This window comes from Pararge aegeria, chromosome Z (genome assembly GCF_905163445.1).
Source record: "Pararge aegeria chromosome Z, ilParAegt1.1, whole genome shotgun sequence".
Classification (NCBI taxonomy): Eukaryota; Metazoa; Arthropoda; class Insecta; order Lepidoptera; family Nymphalidae; genus Pararge; species Pararge aegeria.
This window is the reverse complement of record NC_053208.1, coordinates 18,149,352-18,170,630: the sequence shown is the minus strand read 5'-3', so window position 1 is coordinate 18,170,630 and position 21,279 is coordinate 18,149,352. Positions and strand designations below refer to the sequence as shown.

At 32.3% G+C, this 21,279-nt stretch overlaps 2 protein-coding genes across 3 annotated transcripts in view; both read right to left on the bottom strand.

The window, feature by feature from the left end:
• Positions 1-792: 792 nt before the first annotated feature.
• Positions 793-21,279, bottom strand: part of LOC120636339 (neurocalcin homolog) — a 131,820-nt gene continuing 111,333 nt past the window's right edge. The window contains exons 2-6 of the mRNA XM_039907771.1: positions 5,527-5,681; positions 5,419-5,445; positions 4,737-4,828; positions 3,410-3,598; positions 793-2,596 (exon numbers count right to left, since the gene is read on the bottom strand). Coding sequence (XP_039763705.1) covers positions 2,402-2,596; positions 3,410-3,598; positions 4,737-4,828; positions 5,419-5,445; positions 5,527-5,596 — 573 coding nt within the window. The 5' untranslated portion in view covers positions 5,597-5,681 and the 3' untranslated portion in view covers positions 793-2,401. The remainder of the gene's footprint in view (positions 2,597-3,409; positions 3,599-4,736; positions 4,829-5,418; positions 5,446-5,526; positions 5,682-21,279) is intronic.
• The window catches only part of LOC120636338 (neuronal calcium sensor 2), a 130,789-nt gene continuing 121,191 nt past the window's right edge, over positions 11,682-21,279 (bottom strand). For both annotated transcript variants that reach the window (XM_039907769.1, XM_039907770.1), the window contains exons 2-5: positions 14,196-14,310; positions 13,296-13,439; positions 12,852-12,980; positions 11,682-12,692 (exon numbers count right to left, since the gene is read on the bottom strand). In XM_039907769.1, the coding sequence (XP_039763703.1) occupies positions 12,516-12,692; positions 12,852-12,980; positions 13,296-13,439; positions 14,196-14,310 (565 nt within the window). In that variant the 3' untranslated portion in view covers positions 11,682-12,515. The remainder of the gene's footprint in view (positions 12,693-12,851; positions 12,981-13,295; positions 13,440-14,195; positions 14,311-21,279) is intronic.

Genomic DNA, 21,279 nt, shown 5'->3' with positions numbered 1-21,279 from the left:
CCCGTGAGATAGGAAAAATTGATATGAAATGATAGGATACGGGCGGCCTGCACACCTAGAACCGCACGCGGTTAGATATCCGCATGACAGGAGTAGGCGCCCTAAATCTTCGGAAAAACCGTAAACGAGATATTGCCACTTTAAAATAGAAACGCGAAATGTAAAAATGAGTTTCTCTCATCAATTAGTAGCTGCCATACGGTGGAAGAGTATCTAAAAACTCACTACAGACTTACGGCGTTCGTTTTTTTTTTATGTTTCTAGTAAAATATATATGATGATATTAAATAAAAAATAGGTACTGCCTACCTAATTTGAAGATAGCAATACGACTATTAAAAAATCGTTTTTATAATGAAATTCGTTTTGCCGCGGATTTCTTAATCTACTTTTATAGTCATAAAACCTGAATAAAGGTGCCATTAAGACTGCAATCGGCCACTAATCTAGTCAGTTGTATAATATGGACTTATATAGATTGTATATTATGCATTTGAATAGTTGTCATTACCATCGTTTTAAAATTTATTAGCCTATTTGACTCGTATTAAAGAGGCATTAACCCTATACTATTATTTCTTATAACTAAGATTTACCTACGTTGCTACTCTTGTCGAGAGGGATATTTTTTAGAAAGCGTCTATTATTTCTCAGTTTTACTTTATATATTATTTATGAATTCATACTTTTAAGTCTCTTTATAGGATTAACACCTCCAAAGGCATGCAACGAAATTGGTATTATTTTAATATATTACGGTCATGAACGTACCTATTGTAAATTAATGTATTACACTCTGTCACATAGTAGAACTTGAATTTAATTTCAGAATTAAAAAGTTAAGCTGGCCATTCACAGTCACGTTATCGCGTCAAATGACGTGTGATAGCAACAAACTCGATTCGACTGGTCAACTCACGTGTTTGACGCAGAAATAAATTGTAAAAAAAAACATAAAAATGTAATTAACCATGAATAAGAGATAAGTGCCAGTGTAGTAATTAGGAAAAAAACCACTTGGGAACGAAATGCATACAAAAAGTGTGCAGGATTTGCAATAGAAAACAAAACAACAATTTTAGAGGGATAGGTTTTTGGGGACAATCAGTTCGTCTTTAGTCCGTCATGGCAAGTGGTACCGCAACCGTGAATGGCCCGCTTGAAATATGCAGAAGACTAGTTGACTTATTTTAAGATCCAGGCACTAAATGTTTAAATAACAACAATAAAAATTACTTAATCTCATGTTTAGATAAACTAATTTCAAGAAACAAGTGTAAAATATCGATCAGTGGCTGTAATTTAAAACCAAACCAGCGTAAGAACTTATTAGTGTAGCTGTTTAAGACGATTACTTTTGGTATAAGACGCCATACATAACTTCACTTTCGCGCGTAGTCTATTGTCACTGTTTATTTTTAAAGAACTACTTAAGCGCTTCGACTTCGCGAAAACACCGCCATGAGTTGTATTACATAAAATAAACTTTCCCAGTGGTAATATAGTCATCTGAGAAAACACAACTTTGAGATTCGCAGAAAATAAATTTAAGATACTCGTCAGAAGATAAGACAAAATCGAGATTCGTGTGGACGTGTATTCAAGAAGCATGTCCGACGAAGCACGAAATAGAGATTCATGTGTAGATCGAATAATTCAATAACTAACATTTAATGTTTCAGATTACAGCCACGCGGATAGCAAAAATAAAATGTAGGACAGCTACATTTTGCGACCCATTATATTGATTGCTTTAAAGTTTCAACTAATGTTTGCTTATAATCAATCGTTAACGTTAACTCAATAGGCGTAACGTTTTGTCTTCATGTTGGATTTGGTTGATGGTTTACACAAAATATTCTTATTAATAATAAACATCATGATATACGAATATAAATAGCGATTTAGAGATAACGCAAAAGCGACAAGCCGTCAAACTAATGCACTGATCCACACCTGACCCCATTACTCATTTGACCTAAACATTAATGGACTCATATCTTTATCATGGGGAATAAAACTCGTCTCCTATCTATGTGTACTCCCGACAATTTCGCACCGAGGTAAACACTATGGAATAGAATACTGGAAGCTTAAATCCTATCATTGTCGAATCAAACGCTTTTGCGCCAAGTCCAAATCACAGTAAATACATCGTTACAAAATTACAATATTTATACGATAACTAGGTAAGATATGGATAGAAAAGGCTGCGTAGAACACAAAAGAGGAAGAACTTAATGACAGCCAAGCAGTAGGTCAATTCTCGGAGATAACTCGATGTCACCCAGAACGCACGCACTAGTTCTTAGAGGCACGGTTATAAAGAAAATGTTCCTCGTTCTGGATAGAGTTTAGTTATTCTTAGTTGCTTGACCGTAGCCATTTAGTATTTGCGGCATCACTGAGATTGCGGGTCGCACTGCAAAAGTCGGACAATGGAGGGGTCACTCTTAGCCCCTTCGATAAACTCTTCAAGGGATAACTTGCCGTCCTTGTTTCTGTCCATCTGACGGAAAATTTTATCGGTCCTCTTCTCCGGCGTAGATTCATCTTCAGGCATTTTCATAACAGATCCAACCATTTTGTAGATTGCCTGTAATCAAGAAAAATGATTTTTTTTTATTACGACAGTGACAAAGAGAATAGATATGTGGATCGGAATAAAATGAAAATGTATTCTTTAACATTTTTCCTTCATTTAGTATTACTCAGTCTACCAATGGGCCAGCGTGGTGGACTACGGCCCCTTCTCGTCGTGGGATGAAACTCGTGGCCTGTAGTGGGCCGGTAATTGGTTGATATAAACATTATTCCACTTGTACGGATTTCTGAGAGCCCTTCGTACAAAAATAGCAATATAGCCTTTGATAGCATCTGCGTGGGTACGTTCGCGTACCTAAATATGATGTCGAAGGATTTTTTATCAAAAGCCTTCGAGTAATTGGTATATTGTCTATTGTCTCTAAAGGGTTCTCAATAAATTATCATAGATTGGAATTATATGAATACTCCTAGTATTCATATAATTCCAATGCTACATCGGATATATTTAAAGCAAAACAGAATAGGCATCTTATACTTCCATTAAATCGTCAACAATGCAAAACCACCAAAATCCGCACGCACGTTACCTTAAGTGTTTATGGTAGTATTTGGACATCATAGAATGGTTAACTTGGTTTAGGTGGTTTCGAGGGTGGAAATGCTAAATGTCCACAGGCGATTATTTTCTCACTGAAACAGTCCTCAACACACTTGATACCGTAAAAATGCTTTTAATTTTAACTGGACCTCAAGCTATTTATTTACATTCTAGACTTCTAAGAGAAAAATCACCTGCGAAATGTTTCCTAAAAAACATAAGAAATATATAATAGAAATATAATAAAATATTGGATTTACGTACCGTAACAATTTCGAGCATTTCTTGCCGAGATATATAACCGTTGCCATCAAGGTCGTACATGGAGAAGGCCCATTTGAGTTTCTGTTCTAGCTTCCCGCGCGATGTCACACTCAGAGCACATAGGAACTCCCGAAAGTCTATGGTGCCGTCTCCATTTGCGTCGAATGTTCGAAATACATGTTCTGCGAACTGTAATGAGAAGTATGATCTGATAAGTTTTTAAATATACAGAATACGTAATACATAGACATACCTATTATTACAAGGACTATTACAAAAAACTTTTTAATTCATTAAAACTCGTCTAAACGCAACGCAGCCTCCTATTTGGCGATTCTTATACATATCCAGCTTAGTTTCCGAATAAATCAACACAAGCATGTTAAAGCAAATCCGTATTTTTAAAAGAACGACCTAACTTTACCAAATAAGTTAATGTCAATAACATTCTACAAGTCTTATTGGATATGAGATCAAGTAGTAATACACAGGTCCGACGATGCTGTCTAGACATAGCAATCGTGCCGTAAGTGCGAGGCTAGGAAAGAACTCTTACTGGCATCCATAGTAAGGGTCCTATACAAAGTCACGACGCTGTTGTCTAGACGATGTCTGTAACGCTTCTATATGCTGTGCAAAATTCAGCTAAAAGCCTTTCAAAGATGGAAGGCGGAACGGTGGAACTGGGTAGGTTAACACTGTACGAATTTTTAAAACCTGTGGATAGTTCTTTCATAGCAGATTAAACACTCGATTTGACTCCTACATATAAGCACGTATGACACCACGTGGCGCCTTTATTTTTAGTCTAAGGCTAAAGACTAAGCTGTATCCCAATCGCATTTTAACTCTTATGAACTATTACGACAGCAGGGCTCATATTTTATCAGGCGTGTCGCACAATTTAACTCTTGCAGTGAGATAATTTTTTCATAAATTTTGTACCATTCATATATTTTTTTGTTAATATTATAAAGCCTGTTTATATCAAGGCAAAAAAATATATGAATGGTAAAAAAAGAATGGAAAAATTATATTTCTCTCCATAAATGCATTTTGGTGATAGAGCTCGTCCTGTGAAGAAGTACCGGTTACACTTCTGCGTTTCTGTGTTCCGGTCTGAATGGCGTGTTTGCCGCTGTAATTACAGACACATGACGCTGAACACCCAAAGTTGATGGATACCAGCACTGCACTGCGGCTGCACTTTATAGGGCTTTTCCTCGCATGTCCTGCTATGTGTTGCTCTGTGTATAATCGATGGTTTTTAACATACCATCGGATGGACACAAAAAATAAATAAAAACTAGCAGAATCTCTATCTTACCTTACTTGCATCTCCATATGGAAAGAAGTTCCCATATATTTTCTTAAACTCTTCCACTGACAAATGGCCACGAGGACAATCTTTTAAGAAACCTGGAAGAGGAATATTTTTATATTTTTAAAAGCAAGATCATAACAGTCGAGTAACAAACAAACAATTTTTTTTTTTTGTAAAATATATAAATGTAGCTATGAAAACAAGTTAAGGTTCCAATTTTTGAATAGATTAAATTGCTATAATGGCCATAATAATGCTTGTGCATAGTCGGATGAAATTTACTTTTAGCTTGGTTTAACTTTCAAGTTGAGTTAAACAGGAATCACTAAACCCTTTTTGAATAACCTCAGGAGATTGATCAAGGTACGGAAGAGAGTATCTATCTATGCCTTGTATTAAAATGAATTATATTTCAATCTTACATTACATTGCTTTGTTTGTTTATTCCCCAAATTTAATATAAATATAATTTTGTTTACGATTTCAGTTATTAATTTATTTTTATGATACACTAAGTACCCAATTCCGTTAAAGTTAAGATCCATATTAATTGTAGCTACATTACATTGTTAATACAAGACTTGAACCGCATTGAAGTACGAAATTAAAAACAATATTAAGTTTAAAAGTATATAATATTTGTGATATTAATGTTATATGAGCTTATAAGAATAATTAGATTTACCTTTGTACCATTCCTGTATCTCCGCATCTGAAAAAACCAGAATTGCATTAATTTATTTTTGTATATTATTACGATTTAAGAATGTTTTGATCTTGCCAAGGAAATTACCTGAGAATTCAGTGTTTTGTTTCAGATCTTCTAAAACCTCAGGTTTTAGTTTGCTATTTTGTTTACCCATCTTTGTTTTTTCGTAAACCTTCTGATGAGGGAATCTTAATAAAAGTTCACAGCCTTGTAATCTTTGATTATTAAATTATTTTTCCCTGAAATTTATAGAACGTCTTATTATTATTTGCATGTTGTCTATAAAGTAAAAGAGTATAAAATAATAAATATATAGTCGTATTTAGCTAAATAAATACTTTATATATGCACTTGAAGAAAGCAGCGTTATATTTTATATGCTTATATTTCTGTTAAATTGTTGTATATGAGAGATTATTATCTGAACCAGTATGTCCTTTGCAAAAAACTTATTTATCAACGTTAAAAAAAAAATTAAAAAAATTAGGCATCAAAAATATTGTTACCTCTTCATCCTTCTACCTTATTGGAAACAGATGAGATAATAGATGATGGGTGATTTTAAAATAAGGAGACAAGTAAAGAACTATTTTTTATAATTTGTATATTATACATGAATAGGCAAAATGTGAATCATTAAAAACACGTATTCTTAGAAAAAACCATACTAATTTTAAGGACAATGGTAATTGTTCATCTATTACAAGTGCCTATTATACTAATGACGCTGGAAACACTGACATTATCTAAGACATTGCAAAGTTTAAAACGTTTGTAGACGTGTGCATATTGTAGCACGGTAAATATTTAAAAATGTTACTCAGACTTGGAGGTCCATTGGAAATAATAATACTGAGCGCTTGGTTTTGTCAAGACATAACATTTAGGAAAACAAAAAGTATTTAGTTCACAAATACGCTGGCTGAAAGACAAAGTAATTATAATCCTATAACTTTACCAAATCCATTTCAGACAGAGACAATATTAGCTTCTAGAGATTTGTGGACGTTTAATGCGATAAATACAAACGGCTGTAACATAAAAGGCCCACCCATGTAACACACAAATATCATAGGAGTTTACATATTAAATTAATTCCTAAATGTTTATAAAAATAATTAATTGTACACTCAGTCACGTTCGTGTTTTACAACGGGTGTATTTGAATTTTAAGCCACAAGTTTCTGGAAGCAATGTTAATCTTCTGTCAATCTTTGCATCAACTCAAGTGACAATATAAACAAAGTAATTCTTTCTTGTATCGTATTGCGACGAAATTTCAACTTTTACAATACAATTGCCTTAAAGTAATTAATTGTAAACATAAAATAATGATATATAAATTCTACGTCAATAACATCAAATATAATATACTGTTGTTAATGATACGTGAATATACAAGCTGTATATCAAATATTCATTGACCCAATTTTGTTGTAGTGGAAGGAAAGAAAATGTTATTCCGACTGTTTTTTAAAATATACAATTAATATATTCACAGTATCGCGGACATAATTAAATAATACCATACACAATTTCGTAATACACACTTCGTAATATTAGAATATTAGTGAGTACGTATCTTGTTTTTTAAGTGCCATTAAAACTTGCGCTTGCAATTAATTTATTTTATCAACTAAAACATCGAATTATTTCAAACTTTTCTAAAATTACAATGTTTATTAGGAAACCTTGCAAATTAATAATGTGTGAAAAAAGTGAAACCATTGTATAATGCAAATAATATTTATTACAAATGTTTTCCCAACTAGAATTTTAACAATACGAAGATTGCATTGAAGTCAACTACACAGTAAATTTTCTAAATAGTAATATTTCTAAAACACGTATTATAAGAATATAATAGGTTGGTAATTGAATTGTCCTTTAAACTTTACTTCAAATAACATTATAAATTGAATGAAAATATATAACCCAACGGAAAACGTAAAAAGATGATTAAATACATGTCACTCGTACGTGTATATAATATAAATATATTTAAATTTAATTTAACAAACAAAAGTTTGTTTTAACCGATTTATTTCCGGAGGATAATAATTGAAAATTAAATCGCAAAGGTCACCACAGACCGTGTGTCAAGTGTCCGGAGCGTACGAACAGGTTTCGGACTGATAATAAATCAATTCAAATATTATTAATTATATATAATGTAATTCGATTTTCTCTTAGGCACTAAGCCTTATTTAGTAGTAGTCAAATTGGATAAGGTAGATATTTAATTATAATAAATTTAAAAGTTTTCGAGCTAATAAGTTTGCCGCTCGGTCTGCGCTGATCCAAAAACTTTAATGTTACTGGAATTGAGAATTTAATTTGAAATGTTAAAATAGAAACTACGACCGCATTGAGTCAATCACCTTAAGGGTTCAAGATGTAAAACTTATAAATTCTGTGTGTGCTTAATATAAGTAAAAAACATATTAAAATTAAAATATTTTAATACAATATATACATGAACGAAATATTAGTTTATAAAACTGTTGCATAATGGTACTCCTACTCGTGCGATTCTATAGAATGTCAAATCACACTTGTGCTCTAATGCCTAGAAATCTGCAGTTTTATACACTAATTGATTGAAGCTCATTCCTAAAAATCTCCAGAAGCTCAGTAAACATTTTAGATTATGTCCAGTATACCATCGCATTCGAGAAACGCCAAAGATCTTCGCAAATGAACAAAAATTAAACCACTCAATAATCTTAAAAGTTTATTTTTCTAAGGATTTAAATAATTCACAGACAAATAATGATAATTCTTTTTTTTCCTACATTAGTGTGCGATAGTAAGATATATAATTCACTCTTTTTCTGAATGCATAGTCTGGATTTTTTAGACATGAGTTTACATAAAAGTAATAGCAAAAACAGAAAAAAATAACTTCTATTTCACCAGTAAATAAAAATCTTAACAATACAAATTTAACTTAGCATAACGAACATTAATTAACATACAAAAAAAATATAAAGTATAAAATAATTACTTAACTGAATTGGAAAGTATAGCCCGCACACGAATAATGCTTATTCTAAAATATAAAGACCATAGAGTATACAATTGACAGTAGGTATAGAGCTCTTCAATCTAAATTTATCGATACTATAACCAAGTGTATAAATTGTGTATGTCGTGAAAATATTAAAATAATAAGACACAAAGTGGTTAGTTCACATTGATCGCGACTTTTGCGCAACTCAAAGGAATAATGACCTTTTCCGAATTAGTAGCTAGCAATTTCACGCATATTAGCATGTTGGTTTGATTTTAATGACACATTATTTTTCATTACTCGAAGTAAGATGCAGCCATAAAAATCTTATGTTAGTCCGCTTTAAATAAATTAAAGATTTGTTTTGATAACAATTAATACGTTTATTTTTTATGTCGCCGATATAGTAAATATTTTTGGCTATGCGGATATATTGATTAATCGCGAAAGTCTAGCGGTCAATGCGGACACAAAATCGCTTAGTCGCAACTTGAATGTGAACAAACACAATGCGCATACAAATTGGTGGCTCTTATATATAGTGTGCTATACCGTTGTGTAACTTTAACTGCAGAAGTAAATCTAATAATTACCCAGGCGATAGAAAACAAAGAAACCGACTATAGTACCTATTCTTTTTTCTCGTCCCACCACCACCGATATTTAACCAACTCATTTATTTCACTTACAAGGATATTGCGCGTCGTTTTTCTGTAGCTTTAAAAAACATACGGACATAATACTTTTATTTGATTCCAATGTATTCAATTCTAAATAGGTCTATGCATTAGCATATTACGGATTGTAATTTCGTGATAAAAAATATCGAATAAAAACCCCCCTTGCAAATACGAGCTTTACTTCAAACAGCTGCTTTCAAATATATTATCACATTGTGATAATATATTTTTTAAATAAAATGCGTGATTGAGTTAGATTTTGAGATCTCACGTACTTCCTTTATTTATTGGATATATTCACTTGTTTATACTGAAAGATCTTAAAAAGATATTTGCACAGTTCACTTGTTATTTTGGAAGTTGAAAAGCTTATAATTTTTATTTCATATAAGAGTCGTAGGTAATTTTATGATTTCGAATATGGTACTGAAAGTAATAAGCAAAGTGCATTATATACATTATTTACTAGTACAATTTAAAACTTACATAAATAAAAACATGGAATGTATTACATATCATAAATTAAAGTTGTAATTTTAGTTTCCAGTGCACTTATCGCAATGAAATAAAACTGAAAGTGATTCTAAAACATGATGGCGGTGAAAGTTTTTAAATAGATTTTTTAATATTTAATCTTTATCTAAATTTTATAGGACCCTATTTGTTTATATATTAATTTGTTAAACCTATTTAATGAGTAGGTAGATAAGTTCGATTTTAATTAGTTCTCTTTATAACCGACTTCATAATGAGGAGTGGAGTGGAGATGTATCTCATTTTCATATATGTAGGCCGCCAATGATAGCAATGTATTTTATTGGGCGGACAGATTTTTCTGTTTTTTATATATAGACTAGCAGTAGTTCCTGGCTACTGGATGCTGTGACTCAGTCTGATTTGATAGATTTTATACATACCGTATCCCATTGCCGTAAAAAAGTTATTATCTATGGGTTTCTTTTACATAAAACAGTTGGCGCTATATCTCTAAAAATGTTATAGTATAAAATGCGCGTATTCGAATGCAAGATTGTGTCAAATTTCAAAACGATATAAGCATTCCGGAGATTTAAGATTTTCAACTGGCTTCGGGGTGGTCCCATATACTTTTTGAGAAGAACTAATAAAAATGTATCTCCGGAGTTGGATGCTGAACTTCTCAAAGTACATATCACTTGCAATCAGTGCAAAAGTGTAGTTTCAACATTAAGTACTTCATAATAAGAAAGTATGTTTATACTTTCTTTGTTTCTTTCTTCTATTAAAGTTGCAAATTGAAGTCGGCTTAGTGTTTTAATAGCCTATTATAAATTTTAAGATTCAGCATTTATATTGAATTTAATTATATGCACTGAAAACTAATAAATTTTTAATTATTTCTTCATTTACGATACGCGACTCCGTCAATCATAATGGACAACTAAAAACTAATAAAGAAAAAAAATTAGCAATATTATAATTATTTTACTCTCTATCGTCTAGTAAATATACAATCTAAAAGATATGAGACTAGGACACACTAAATATTTGGTTACTTAACTACAAATTTGGAAGGATTTGTGCATATTTTTGGCGTAGATATATATTTCTTGAAATCATCATAACTGAGCAGGGCATGAAAGAAAAAAAAAAACAAGAGAATGGAAGCCAATGAATGGCACGGGTACACGCTTTGAGTCATATATGTAAGTACAATCTTAGCAGAAACACATTACTAATAGCCAATACAAGCGACCACACATTCGGTGTTGTTACATAATGTGTTTTAGGATGAAAACGTACTACCAATTGAATTCTGTCAAACATGGGTTTGCGTGGGGTCTAGCTGCGTGTTCCCCGTGGCTAAAGCATAATATTTGTACTTTAAAGGGAACTAGAAGGCACAGTATTAGGGGAATGTAAAAACAAATAATAATAGACTAGTAAAAAATAGTAAATAATAGGTAAGAAGGTAAAGCAATTTTAAATTAAAATCGATACAGAAAAATAACCTTGTTAACGTTTGGAATCAATTGAATAAGCGAATTGTAACAGAGCTAGTTTCAAATTAAGCCCGGCAATGAAGTTCCTTGTCAATGTGATCAAGAAGAAAGAACATCGAATACGAACGATTTATAACACCGATGCTGACAATAGAATGACAATACTTATTATTTATTATATTTTAATAAAACTTACACATAGATCGAATTATCCATAGAAATGACCAGATACTGTGTGCAACAATGTGTTTACTTGTGCATTGCATATATGCGTTTTGCGATATTATACTACTATTCTGATCTTTTCTGGTCGTTACCCACTATCCTAATTGTTTCCTTATTATTAAATAATAAAGTAAGATTGACTTTTGTTTATATTTGTGCAATAGATCCATTAATTATGCATCGATAGTTTTTTTTTTATATATAGAATATCCAAATAGTTTAAGAAACATTTATCTATAAGTGTGGACATAAAACTTATAGATAGTCGAATTGAGTCTTTATAATAATGTAAATTAAACGTTATCTTTCAAATATATTATTGTTAGTTGTTACTTGTCATCAAATAATCATATTATAATCATTTAATTTAAAATGGAGTGTCTTGAAAGTTATTTCTATTAAATTCGGGCGTGTATAGATTGATGCAAACAATACTATCGTGCGTTGATAAACATGTATCGATCGTGCTGCTTTTAGAACCGAGATTTAGGTTGATCGAAAGCAAAGACTGCAGATCAAACGTATCGCATACACATTTAGATCAGAGTTCGATTTGCGACAACATGGATATATTATGTATATGTCAGCGTTTCATATTTAGATCGGATATTTACGACCATGCAGTTTGCATTTCACACGAGCGCAAGCGGAACGATTTGAAAACCGTTGAGCTATGTCAACAACGAAAATCCATAGGAATTCAATTTGAATGTTTTCATACAATATCTTTCAAAAAAATGTTTGTATAGTAATAATGTTACTGGTAAGTATATTAAATACACATATTATGCCCTCTAAATATAAGACATAATAATAATGTTTTTTTTTTACTAAAGCTCTTTAAATAATTTAAATGTTAATTTTGATAAAACTCTATAGTAAAAGATGGAAATCAGTAAGTAAGTTATTCGTTAATTATAAGATCGTTGAATCGATAAGTGTTTTAAAGATTATTTTCATCGTTAATTAGCTTGCAATCGACTTAGTTACGCCGAAATAAATACCAAATATTTCAAAAATGTTTCATAGACGTAATTATTATTATACCTATGCGATAATCGAACCAGGCAACATAAATGCATAGATTATATAGCACAGAGAAACATTGAAATGGGGAGGGGGTTTGTTTGAGGTATTATAGAAAATAGGGATGTGAAGAGAAAAAGCGCCAATTTAAGGCGCCAACATTTTGGAAAGTTCCTCGTCCTGGAGGCAGCCCTTCAGAAATTCATCCTGTGTAAGCTGTCCATCGTTGTTTTCGTCCATTTTCGCAAAGATGTTCTTGGCGCGCTCTTCGGCAGAATCAGCGGGCCTGTTACTTGAGCAGGCACCCAGCATGTCGTAAATAGCCTGTAAAGTACGTATAGGGAGGCTTTGTATTTGTTCAACGCTGTACAGAATTTAGTTACCTACAATTTAATGTTAAAAGATAATCTCTTCGAAATTTGATAAACAACTCGGTTGCGTTTTTTTTAAACATTAATGTCACAATGTTCGCAATGGTCTTACCTGGACTATTTTAGTCATCTCCTGAATATCAATTACTCCGTTCCCATCAACGTCATACATACGGAAAGCCCATTTAAGCTTTTCTTCGGGAGTTCCGCTGGATGTCACATGGATAGCTTGGAGAAACTCCTAAAACAAAAAGCTCATTCGTGTATCGAACACGACAACTACCCAGTTGAGTTAGCGAGAGAAGCTTTTCGATCCCATCATGATCGTATAAAAAAGATTATTCCATAATATTAGTAAACAACAGTAATTTGTAGCTGAATATAGACAACCTCGCAGCATCGGCAAAACAATATTTATTCAAACACTTCGCAATAGCATGCGCAAACAATATGATTAAAACAACAGCCAGCGAACATTCGCATTGTTCGCGATTACATGCTGTAAAAATACATAAATTTTACATTTTGTAAATTTGATTCAGGCGCATAGTGTTACCTTAAAATCTATGTATCCATTCTTGTCCATATCGAATGTTCTGAAAACATGATCACAGAATTCGACTGCGTTACCAGATGGGAAAAACATCTTATACATGTCGACGAATTTGGCTGGCGTCAGCCTCCCGTTAGGGCAGTCTTGCTGCGAACACAAGATAAAAACAGTTAAAAGCCACACATTCCAAACAACCTAAATAAATCAATTAATGTGAAAATAACTAATTCTGTTCTAAGGAGTAAATCGCACCTAAAAGACGCATCAGTAATAAGACTTAGACATGAAGACACGCTAGCGTTTCACGAAACCTCTTGAACATATGATTTTTTATATAGTCTATACAATTCATAGCATCGATTGTAATCGGATGATCCTTGCCTTGACAATAAATATTTATTATGTAATAGAGTCAGCCTCTTGAGCGTAGCGTTTTGTGGTTGTTAAATACACGAGGAACTGTCCTAATTAATTAAATAATATAAACCTATTTATGACACTTGAAAATGAATACATGAAATCCGCTGATTTCTACCCTCGTAAAGCACAACTCAGTAGATATAGAGAAAATAAACGGAGCTTTGCAATATCATAGAACAAGAGCAGTCTGGATGCTAGATACACTTTGTGACGTGACGTGGGTATTACTGTATATTTGCTTCGTATGCATCCCACATGTTTCCAATTACGAATATCTACAATCACAAGCTCGATCGCATCGATGCCGTTTCTCTTAGGTAAGATTTACTACCTGGAACAGCGAATCAAATGTGTAGGTAGTAAGGACTTATGTATGACTTATGCTGACACTAAGCTTCTTAATTGAGGTTATGATTGAAGGATTGAACCAGAAATTCCACAAAATGAATCACATGAAGCTTAGCTATCTTTTTAGATAAATACCTTGAAGCCCTTGTACCACTCCTTGATGGTGGTCTCGTCGTAAGATGTATGAGTTTTGAGGAAGTCCATGTCCTCCTTGGTGAGCTTGTCTTTGCTGAAAAAGCAGCCCATTTTTCTGTAACAATAAGAAAATCTATGAACTTAAATATTGACATATATATTCCGACAATTACGCGAGTGATATAATATGTACACTTATTGGATATAATAATATCAAAATGCCAAGGTCTTCTTTCATGTAAGTGAATACTGTTCTTATGAAAAGAATAAAATTCTTAAACCGCAACTGTCATATAAAGGAGTAATAAATCGCAAGAGTAAGTTTAAAAGTACTTTTTCTTCATACCAGATGAGAGATATTATTTATGATTTGAGAAGAAGCGTAGATAAAAAGATTTATAATATTCTTTGGAAATGCGTTGACATTTCCGTTGTTTTTCCTAAAATAATACGTAACCGCTAAGTGAACTTTTACATTTTCCCTTTTTAGCAAATTCTGGTTGCCCGATTAAAAGAAACAACGAAAATGTTCATTTTCATAGTTGTTGTTTTTCATCAATAACTCAGAATTAAGTTGCGGTACAGGTAACTTTAACGTTTAGCCTGTGAAGAATTGAAATTCTATGCGTTAAGCAACTCTTTCTTTATAATAGGTTTGTCAACTATCTTTTCATGTAAGTGAATACTGTTCTTATGAAAAGAATAAAATTCTTAAACCGCAACTGTCATATAAAGGAGTAATAAATCGCAAGAGTAAGTTTAAAAGTACTTTTTCTTCATACCAGATGAGAGATATTATTTATGATTTGAGAAGAAGCGTAGATAAAAAGATTTATAATATTCTTTGGAAATGCGTTGACATTTCCGTTGTTTTAGCAGCTTTTATAATGGATAAGTAGGTAAGCAGATAGACGCCTGTCATGCGAGCCCGGTCGGTGTCGTTCGTTGTAAATTAGTACGTACCTTCATGAATATTATGAACGACATGCTACACTTTCAATTGTGTCTCTTAAGATTTGGAAAAAATAGACACAAATCGGATTAACTTTCAACAGAAAATGTCAAGTTCGAAATTTCGATATTAACCTCGTATTTTTATCAAATAGCAAATTATAATTTCGGCGCCTATAATTCCAAGGAGGATATGACTATTAATTTAACGTAAGTTATTAATAAGATTGATTTTTTTACAAATAGGATAGTATTGAATTCAAGGCGCCATTTAAGTGCTTTATGAGTTTGAAAACAATAAGAAACTTTAAGTTAACTATCTTGAGCATATATTTTTAATATTTAGTTAATATATATAAATTTATATTTATTAATATAAATAAATATAAATATAAATTTTAAATAGATAGAATTATTCACATATCAACCTCCTACTTTCTTGCATATATCGCTACTAAAAAAGATTGTATCAGTAAAACGGAACGCTCTGGTCTCGTAGTTAGTGTTTATTTCAATACAGGCATGGGCGGCTAAGGTATTTCATGTGACAAAGGATGGCAAAGCTTAGGGCGTGGAAATGTCACGGACGCAACGCCGATAGAGATAAAGGGAGGCGCGCGCCCTAGCGGCAATCGCCAGGGGCACCGGTCGTGTTCCCAATAAGTACTCTTAGTTCGATAGTGCTACATCTCGAAATTTCAGGTTTTTCCTCAACAATAGCGATGCTACATTATTATAGAGCAAAAGAGGTCACGAGGAAATTCAGCCTATCTTCATAATTTATGAAAATGAAATTTCCTAAAACAAAGCACGTTTTCGGTACGTTGGCAATGTGACTCAGTAGGACTTTATAAATCCGTTGTGCTCTGCCGTTACCATAAGACTTTCAATATATTTCGTCATAAGTGCATTACCGGAACGTTACAATTTAAAAATCGACCTAAAATAATACGTAACCGCTAAGTGAACTTTTACATTTTCCCTTTTTAGCAAATTCTGGTTGCCCGATTAAAAGAAACAACGAAAATGTTCATTTTCATAGTTGTTGTTTTTCATCAATAACTCAGAATTAAGTTGCGGTAGAGGTAACTTTAACGTTTAGCCTGTGAAGAATTGAAATTCATTTTTTAATTTTAAATTCGGATTTAGAACCGATTTACCCGACGTATATATAGGTCATATCAGCAGCAAGCAGAAGTATAACAGATTTGTAACAATGTTATTTTCTACGGCTTTTACATTAGTTTCCTACCTTACCTATACAGTTATCGACTACCTCGGTTGACCTAGACTGATAGACATTTGTAAGTAGCAGTAGGGCGATACAATGTAGATACAAGTTGCACTTATTAAGACAGATAATCTTAACTGTACCTAAAGTACCTAATTAAAAATTAAAATTGGCTCTATAGCAAGTTCATGCAATATCTCTTGGTGCTAATAAAAAAAGAAAAAAACAAAGGAACGAAAAATAATTCATTGAAAAATTAAATAAATAGACCCACGCACAGACAGTGGCGTGCATAGAGGGTATACAGATGATATAAAATGAACATCTCCAGTACACAGTTTTAAACAACTCTTACAATGCCTATCCTTACAATTTGTATAACTCATACGAGAGGATATCTTAATTTTGATAACATCTGCATACCCTGTGCATATCCTCTATGCACGCCACTGCGCACAGAAAATTGTATTAACTTTAATTAAAATAATTTTAGTGTTTTTTTAAATATTCTTTTTTATAATAGGAAGCGCTTAGCTGCGAATATGGCGAACAATGGAGCAGCCTAAGAAAAAGCACGCTTACATGGAAAATGTTTATTCAACTCTTTACGTTGTATGAAAACGGAAGCCGAGATGCATATCAGATTTTTGATCATACCAAATATTTATGATACACTATTTAATTTTAAAATGTATTACATCGAAAGTTACACATGGTAATGTGATAATCATAAACTGTAAAATTTACCAGTAAATAACGCAATAGATATTTCAGATATCAAATATCTGGAATCATATATTTGATAACTGAAATATCTGGAAACGAAATATGTTTTCATATTATCCGTAAACTATAATATTGCGCAACATTTTGCGAAACAGAACGGAATATATTTATGAATTCAAGAACGTATTTAATTACATGATCCAATATTCACGTTGGTGTTATCTATAGGAAAATAATACGTGGGTGTTCATGGACTTTTAGCAAAAAACAATGCCTTTTACAGTAAAATGAAAATATAGATATAAAATAAATATAGATGATTCTTTTACAGAGCAGCTTTTTCGGCTTCCATTTTCCATACAATCTATTCTTATAACGTGAGTACCTACAAATAAAGAGTGAAAAGACAGCTGTCTGTTCACTCTAGGTTTGTCCATATTGAAATAAATATTTTTATCAAGGTACCTACTATGTATTTCTCTAGTATTCTCTAGTCTTTTATACTATGGTTTCTTTCGTTTACAAATTACTTTCAAAAGACCAGTTTTATAATAATAAGTGATATCTAAAATAATCGCGTCATAAATAAGCCAACATATGAAAGGATATTGCACTAAGTCACGAAATCACGTTGCATAAAAGAGGCGAGGTAGATTTTGTTTGTTCATGTAAAATAGTACCAAATTGCAACGTCTATCATCAATTTTCTTTCGTCCACCCGTTAAGCTACCGGCCATCCCACGCCTCGCTAGCTTCAAAACGCCCAAGTTAGTAGCATCCTACTAACTTGCTGAATTCACCTTTTGTAACTCTAACCTAACATATAGGTACTGAGTATCTTAGCGAGTAACATTTTTAAGTTTTTCTTGTTACAGTATCTAAATTAAGCTAGAACAACGTAACTAGATTATTAATCAATAATTCTTTCCGTCTTTATTTATAAGCTTCATTACAAACTAAGTAAGTACTAGATTCTTTAAATTATTTTCTTTCAATTATTCATCGATCACAACGTTTGGGATAAAAACTGGTATATAAGACATACTTAATATGCGAGAGTTAATGTTAAAAGATGGATAAACTATGGAAAATCTAACAACTTTATATTTACTACAATCTATCAAGCCTTCTAGGACAAAAAGGGGCTGCGCTAAAACTGGTATGTATGATTTTCGGCATTTACACACAAGTCAGTAAGAATCAAATTATTACAGTAAGCTTCAAAATACTATAAAGCTAAATAAATATTAAGAATGTGAGTCGCTATACAAAGGAGGTAATTGTGTAATAATATTATGTATAAAGCAATACAACTGGACTTCAAGTCGGTGTCTGGAATTCGATAAAAGCATCACAAAAGACGGTGCGGTAGTTCAATATACAGCTACAAAGCCATCGAAATGGGAAAAGCTCACCTTTAAATCCATAATGCTTTTCGGTGGAAAAATGTTGGGACGACGCGACGACGCGACGCATTTAGTTTACTTTGACATTGTACTTTGAGATCGCACGATTTTACTTAGCCTACCTAAAGTTGTCAAATGCATGTCACCAATAAAATTCTAAAAACGATATCTTCGAAAATAAGATCGACTGTTTTTTACAAATTTATATTTTGGACTACCTTCAGTCAGTGAGAGAGATACCTACACTAATAAGAAAATAAAAAAAACGATAGCCAATAAAATTTTCTTTAACAATAGCGGACAAATCCCTAAGAGAAAGCTATAAAATGTTAGTGGTTTGTAGTATACCTGATTGGAAAATAAAATAGTTCGTTAAACTTTAATATTTTTAGAACGAAATGTTTTTTTTACATTTAGTTTACACACGATTGTTACAAACCCCAAATAATTTCTACTAATATTGAATGTTTTAATTGATATACTTTAATACCTTTTATGCGAATATAATATAATAACTATAATAACATAATTTAATAGTTCTGTAATTTTAGATAAGACGATAAGTGCTAGCAAAATGATAGTTAGGTACTTCAAAAGGAGAAGGCAAGATTATGTAAATTGAATTGTGCAATAGCTCAGAAAACTTGTGATAGGGATACGAACGGACATTTTAATTAAAATTGAAGCACGAGTAAACATTAAATCACAGGGGTAATAATTTACCTCTCTCTAAACTCTTTAGATTTAAAAGCTTGATTAAAGAATTTCTTATGAGATCGATTTAAACAATTCTTTAAAATTCAGAGAACTTAAAATCACTAACGAAAAACTTACGGATCATATTTTAGTTATAAATAACATATTTTAATGAAAATTATACTCATGTTTCCATGGATTTGAACAAAAAGAAACGATAACTAAAAAAAAATAAGTTTAGTTAGCATACTATCCGGTTGAATTTCATTCCACTGAATTCACTTAGAACTTAAATGAGTTTATGATAATATAATGAGTTTATTTTTAGTTATAAGGGAAAAAATGTTTTCTTTACCATCTACAACTAAGTATGGAGTTAATGTGACGATTTAAATAAAAAATATTGCTACTTACTACGTATAATACTGCGACATTATTAAAATACACCTAAGTAAGATACCTACTAAAGGCGTTATTTAATAAACCTGCGCTTCATGGTGAAGAGGAAATTCGATAAATTTACATCCGACCATCGACAGTCCTTCTAAATATGCCGCATCATCCTTCTTATTAGTAAATAAGGTATTTTTATACGAAAAAATGCTCCTCATTTGTTCACTTTAATATGTACTAGCATTTTGGCTACATTCTTTTCTAAAATCCGGAATATAGCTATATTTAAAACTCGTTTATGAATATAGAGATATTGTGTTCAAAAATATTTATAGAACGGAAAGAAAAATTCAGTTTATTTACTTAATATACTTTTTCTATTCGTGTAGGTACAGTGGACTGCAGATTATTTAACCTAAAACTAAGTTGGTAAGTATCTTTCAATCAATAGCCTATAACATACCACTGCTGAACAAAAGGCTTCTACTAACGGGTGGGTTTGCCCATAATCACCCGCTGGGCCGACGGCTTATTGAAAGTAGTAAATAGTAGAAGTACCCAATGGTCTGAAAATTAGAAATGCGATTTCGTAGTTACCACAACATTGACAGAAAGACACACAAAGCGATAAAACTAATAACCGCCCTTAGACGTCGGTAAGAAATAGGTGACTATAGGTACTACCAAACAAATTGCCGTAAAGAGCCAAGCTAACTTTATTTTCGTTTAAACCGGATTATGAATGAAAATAAAATTAGCTCTGCAAAGCACGTTGCTCGTTGACGGTGTAGCCGTGTCCATTTTATCTAGTTAGGTACTGTAAAACGTAAACTTTGTGTCTCCTCCTCCGAACTAAGTTCGCATAAATACATATTATAGGATATAGATTTATGAATTCTTTAATAAAGTCTGTTAGACCATTTTGAAATAAGCGATTGCATGTGGACACAGATTTTTATTTATTGCAATCAAATAATTTATATGGCTTTCATCCGTGATAACATTAAAAAAGCGAAAGTATGTCTATTTCTGTGTTTTTGTTACCTATGTTCGGCTCAATCGTTGAACCGATGCGAACGGTGCATACTACTACTGACATCCTTTTTTATACGCAGAGTTTTTAACAGCATTTATTTAAACATTGCTTTTATGAATTAGATGTAGGTATATTATTACAAACTTGAGCTATGTATCTGCTTGTGACCTGATAATATGGAACTAATTATGAGGTTCCGCTGAAGATAGACGTATGCGGCCCAGTGTTTTCTTCAGAATTTACAGCTTGCCAGTAAGCAATAAGTTTAGAGACATTGAGCTTTAGTTCTTTCCGAATGTAACCCCCCTTTTTCCCATGATAAAAGTCAGTTTTGGTCACTCTCAAACTAATAAGCAATGTTTGTGATAAAATAAAGTCAAAACGTAACATTATTGCTGCGTAAAAGAAAACAAACCCAGCAAGCCAACTCAACACTATCGTATGACACACAAACACATATACATACACACATAAATAAACTCAGACACACATACATACACACACACACGCACATACGCACACACATACACATACATACACTCACAAACACATCCAGGCGCGCTCGCACATACACGCACGCGCACACACACACACTCACAGTTACCACCCTCGAGAGGATTATACAGTCTTTCCTATGAATCCCTA